Below are 6000 nucleotides of genomic sequence, written 5' to 3' on the forward strand. Positions count from 1 at the left end.
AAAATCATAAAATTTGGTCAAATATATCTAGTGATTTTGGAAAATGGCAAACTATATCATCATTTTTGACAATTTCCCAATTGTTCTATAGCATAAAATTTCATCATGCTACCTATATTTATGAATTTATCGATTATAATGCGTATATTTAAAGTATAAAGCATAATTGACTAAATATATTAATTTATGTTGTTTAATAGGTGAATGTTCTGTTCGCACACTATTTTTCGTTTGCCAAAAGCATACATAATTTCACCCGAATCATAAACTATGAGAAAAATGTCAAAGTTAAGATTTTTTTGCTATCTATCCAAAATAAAAACAGACTATTTTGTGAAACAGACTAAAATAAGGAGGGAGATTATTGCTTGGAGATGGAAGGAGAAAAAAAAAATAAAGGAAATTTGTTGGGGTCCGCTGCAACTTCTGCAATTCAGCTGCGGAGCCAGCCTGTTTCACCTGCGGCGGAATGATGATAGGAGTAAGGTAGAGATCGAACAGAAACTGCAAAGAACTGAAAGAAAAAGCTACAGAGTGAAACTGTTCTATCTCTAATCCTTTCTTGAGGTGCCTTTAACACTTTAACTAACGAGGCTCATTTTTTTTAGGAAACTATAATGAATCCTACTGTGATCATAATCTTAATAAATAAATTAACCTTAAAACTAAATAAAATTGAATCAAATCTTAAGTATATAAGAAAGTAAATAATACAGAAGATAAAATATGTAGATCCTCTCCAAATCATGATATCCATATCCATATCATAATATAAGTGGAATACAATGTACATAATTAGTAACACAGGATTTAAAAGAGAAACACTGTGGTAGAAGAAAAAAATGAGAAAAAAAAGAAAAACTTTGATAGTTGAATCTCCTGCTGTATTTATACACTCTCAATTTCTCATTTGTAATGCAATTTGTGCGACACCAGTTTCGAAAACATTTCACTTGCTGGAGACGATACACAAGTTGACTGACATTGGTATTATTTCATGTACCTCTTTATATATTGATAATGAGACAATATATGTATATTAAAACTAAAAAAAAAATCAATGAACACTCAATTGACACTTCGGTTGAGCTCCTATAATAGTCAATGCAATATGCTTAATATAGCTTTTTTCGTCATAAACTTTGATTCATTGAGAAACTAAATGTGGCTCTTCGAGGGAAAATTAAAGTATAGAATGATTCGTTATTTTATACTAGTATTAGAAATTATTACTGTTTTTTCCCATTGACATAAAATTTAAATTTCTTAATAATTATACTCCTATTACATTAACAATATATATTCTACAATTCACAAACAAGTCCCCAATAAAAAGACAAGAATTAACTAACCTAAACCGATTTGCAAAATACACAAAAACTAGTAGAACAAGAGGTTGACGTATATTATATTTCAAGGTAATGGACTCAATTTTCTTCTTGTAATAACTAGCTTTAGCCTTTAATTAAGAAGATACGACTACATGTCTACACCACACCTATTTGAAGTTACCATTAATTTAATTGCAGAACCATTTAAATGTGATCAATTGAAGCCAACAAAACAAAATTGGTAACTGAAATCAATTGTCAAGAAATATTAATAGAACTGACGATTGCAATTAATTGTAGTCATGTCTTCCATTTTAAAAGAAAAGAATTAGTTCATTATTGTTCTTGTTTATGTGTTTTTTTTGTAAAAAGGTAGGTGTGAATTAATTTCAATTTTATTGTTAGGGTATATTGTTAAGGTAATATACTTCATTATAATTGCTAAGAATTTTTTGGTTATAAAACGAATCACAAATAATTTCTATAAATGAAGTTCAAATAACAAATGACCATTTATGAAAGAGAAAAACAATTATCCAAGCAAAGTTCAAATCTTGTGCGCCTTGATCTCCATGCCAAATAACAAATGACCATTTTACCCACCCACTGTAACATTGTAAAAGTAAACACAAACAATTCCCGACTAACTCAAAAAATAATTAATTCCAGACAAGAAATATCAAACTAAGAAATCATGATCTACAACACATCCTATTACTTTCTGGGATTACTTGAGCTGGACCAGGAATGAGGATCTTCTTACCGGCTAACGACCCTGGATTGCTGTTCGCTTCATCATCACCGGCAACGAGATTCTTTTTGTTAACAATGTTGAAAATCTCTGTCAAGACCGTCACAAACGCCTCCTCCACGTTGGTTGCTTCCAATGCTGAGGTTTCTAAGAAAAATAAGCCTTCTTTTTCAGCAAATTCCTTAGCATCCTCTGTCGGCACTGCTCTCTGGTCTTCAAGATCACTCTTGTTCCCAATCAGGATTATTACAATGTTTTTGTCTGCATGAGCACGCAACTCTTCTAACCAACGGGGAATGTGTTCGAACGTTGGCCTCTTAGTTATGTCGTAAACCAGCATAGCCCCCACCGCACCCCTGTAGTAAGCACTTGTCACAGCTCTGTATCTGTGGATATTAGAATCACATTGACATCAGACAACAGTTATCTCAGCTAATATTATCGTGTTTCTAATGTTATCTACCAAACAACAAAATATAAAACCAATAGTACTAATTTAATCTTGCTTTTATCTCAGCTTTTATTTTGACACACTACAGCTACCAACGAGCCCTAAAAGGAGTAAGAAGAATTGCATTTACAATACAATATATTAGGTGTTGGTCAAGTTTCTTAGATAAGGTTAGCGAGGCTTCACATGAGAGCGCCCATGGATACTACAATAAAGTTCATACATAAGCAGCTATGCAACATACGAGGGAGCCTGTAATTCAGGTTCAATTATGCTGCTCAAATTTAACCCTCGACCTAATGAGCCCAACTACACGACAATGTTATAACCTATAAGCTCCCATCAAATCCTCTTTGTACATAAGCAAGTAATGATTTGACCATGTTAGGCCAATTAAAAGGGACAGACAGCTGAACCTTGGGTAGAATAGAACTTTCCCCACCTAAACTACTATAGGAAGACGGTGTCGAGGCCACAACTACCCCTTAAATTGCTATGTGAGACAAAAAACTACTACTACCTTCTAAAACCTGTCCTCAAGTCAAGAGTGCCATCCAAAAGAATGGAGTCCTAAATTGAACCCGTCATAGCCTACAAACCAGGTGATTAGATGGCACTTCATCCTCATTCCTCATACATTATTCAAACTAAAAAAAGTAGCTAGGCATCCTATCCCCATTCTTATAGCCACAAAATGTCTGTAATTAAATGTTGTTGAGCGACTGAGAATATTCCCCAAACTCAATCTCACCATCTAATCCATCACAAGCAACTCAATCACAACAGCAATTAACAATCAAAGCATAGATCGCCTTCCCAAACAAACAAATCAAACAGCTCTACAGCTAACAATCAAAGCTACGAAATCAAAACTAACAATCAAAGCAACTCAGCCATTTCGAAATTCCGAAAAATTGGCTAAAACTAAAACATTCAAGTTAAAAACCTAATCGACCAGCTCAATTCCATTTCCATGCATCTAGCTAGAACAAATCCGAATTGAAACTCAGAAAAATCAAATCGATCCAGAGAGAGAGAAAGAGAAATCTACCTCTCCTGGCCAGCGGTGTCCCAGATCTGAGCTTTGACGGACTTGTGCTGTATAACCATGGTGCGAGTCTGGAACTCGACGCCGATAGTCGCCTTTGAATCCAAGCTGAACTCGTTGCGTGAGAAACGCGACAGAATTTGAGATTTGCCGACGGCGGAGTCTCCGATCAACACCACCTTGAACACGTAGTCGGTTTTTTGGTTGGAGCTGCCATATCCACCACCACTAGCCATTTTTTTTTGAATTCCAGTGAGAGAGAAGAAGATTTTTTTGGACACACACCGAAATTAATGGGGTTTAATCTTTCTCTCTGTGGTTAATTTATTCTTCATCTTTCATAACCATATTTGTTTTCTTTTATTAATATTCTCTCCATCCATTAAAGTATTTATTAAATTCTCAAATTAGTTTACCTTTTATTTTTCATAGTGGGTGTCATTATTCAGTAAAATTATTTCAATTAATTTTATCTCTCACATTTTAAAATCTCAAACCTGTTATTTTTAGAAATCCAAGAAAGTACTTTCTTCCATGAAAATAATATTTTACATAAAAGTAATTACTATAAATCAAGTAGAAACTATTTGGAAAATAACGCACGCTCGTAGTCACAAAATATAAAAATAAAATAATAAATGAACTACGTTTGGAGATATGTTAAGCTAGTGGTTTCCGGTATATATTTTTTAAGATGCACAATATAAAAGAAAAATAGAGAAATAATACTCTTTCAGCAATAAAAAATATTAGTAAAATATATGTCTACTTTTATGGAGTATATTTTTGTAGTAAAATGAGAGTGAATGCAATAGTTCAATATGTGGTCCATTTAAAAAAAATAGCACAAATAAAATTGGACATTTTAATGAAGAAAAAATTCGCTAATCAAGGAATAACAAATAATAATCTTATGTAGAATGTCCTTGCAATAAATATTCCACAAGTGCAAATATAATAAATATCATTTCCAGCTAGATACACAAATTACGAAAATATACCAACTATAACAATACACTAAACATCCATTCTAAAATCCTGTGTAGAAAAAAAATGTCCTGATTATAAAAGAACGGAGAGAGTATTAAGTAGGTGGTACAATATAATTATTTTTAATATAAGTAGGTGGTACAATATAATTATTTTTAATATACATATATTATGTGCATATACAGTGTATCTATTATACACAGAATGGGCAAAAAATATTCATATAGTAATACTGTAGTATATGGTTCAATCTGAGTATTTTCATCATTTATGTATCTAGTTGTAAATAAGATTTTATATACTTTCATTTATCAAAGGTTTATTGATAAAGACATAATGCATTCATTCATTTTTAGTCAGTCCCACAAAAGTTTAAATTTTCTAATTTTAAAAACTCTTTTATCTCTATTGGGGAGGGACCCATCTTCACCAACAACACTTTGATTACTTTTTGTTTATATCTCTCTCTTGCTCTATCAATTGTGTATTAAAACCGCGCTCAACTAAAAATACATACTCTTGTGAAATGGCGGGAGTACCACATACATTGCGACTTTGGTATGCCTTAACTAGAAATTTTTTTCTCGATTTAATGGCGTACGAATGAAAAAGAAAATATAGGACATTCAATAACGAACAAAGGGAAAGGGAGTGGTGTCCTAATTCTTAAAACCTAAAACTAGAAAATTGATTGGGCCCTAGAATTTCAAATTAACTTTATCTTCTTATTCTCTTCCCATACCTTATCTTCACATTTCAAAGTCAAGTCCAATTGAATATGCGCCAACTTTAACTTCACTAATGATATGATCATCCCTGAACCAACAGAAGACGATGATGACTATGCCCATGAACATCGCAAAATAGTGATAGGAAATAGATTCTCTACATCTTCAACTGAACCATCGACCGGATAACTGTCGGCAAGTTTAATTGATTTGAATCTTCATAGATAAGACCCATAATTTGTTGTTTTGCCAAGACTTGCTTTTATGCCCAACTCAAATTAACACCAAAAGGCTACAAAAACTTAAATCAAATAGAATTAGATACTCCTTTTTGTTGATTTATTGGACTGATATATTGCTAGACTATTATTTGGGTCTGAGAATTATTTTGGCCCAGATGGTGACTTGGGCTTGTGGCTGCCCTAGCCCATTTTCCGGATGATATACCCACCTCTCCCTCCACCTCCCGCTTGACATTCACTACTCTCTCATTCTCTCTCTGCTCTCTCTCGCGTCTGTGCGATTCCCTTCTTTCTGTCTTCTTCTCCGATGAGTCTACGGTTGTTTCACGGTGATCTTTCACGGTTATTTGAATGATTGATCTTGTGTAAGTGTGGGAGAAAGTAACTGCTTCGGTTGCTTGGGTGTTGGAGAAACTAGGGTTTCTGTTCCGAGGGTTTCTTGTGAGCTTGTGTTCGGAG

General features: G+C 33.4%; 1 protein-coding gene across 1 annotated transcript; it reads right to left on the minus strand.

Annotated features, from left to right (window-relative positions):
• Window positions 1-1863: 1863 nt before the first annotated feature.
• Window positions 1864-3910, minus strand: LOC121777631 (ras-related protein Rab11D-like). The gene is made up of 2 exons (XM_042174949.1): window positions 3585-3910; window positions 1864-2468 (listed from the first exon to the last, which is right to left on the minus strand). The coding sequence occupies exons 1-2, from the start codon at window positions 3815-3817 to the stop codon at window positions 2024-2026; spliced, it is 678 nt and encodes a 225-aa protein (XP_042030883.1). The 5' UTR covers window positions 3818-3910; the 3' UTR covers window positions 1864-2023.
• Window positions 3911-6000: the final 2090 nt, after the last annotated feature.

This window comes from Salvia splendens, chromosome 18 (genome assembly GCF_004379255.2).
Source record: "Salvia splendens isolate huo1 chromosome 18, SspV2, whole genome shotgun sequence".
In the NCBI taxonomy this organism is placed as follows: Eukaryota; Viridiplantae; Streptophyta; class Magnoliopsida; order Lamiales; family Lamiaceae; genus Salvia; species Salvia splendens.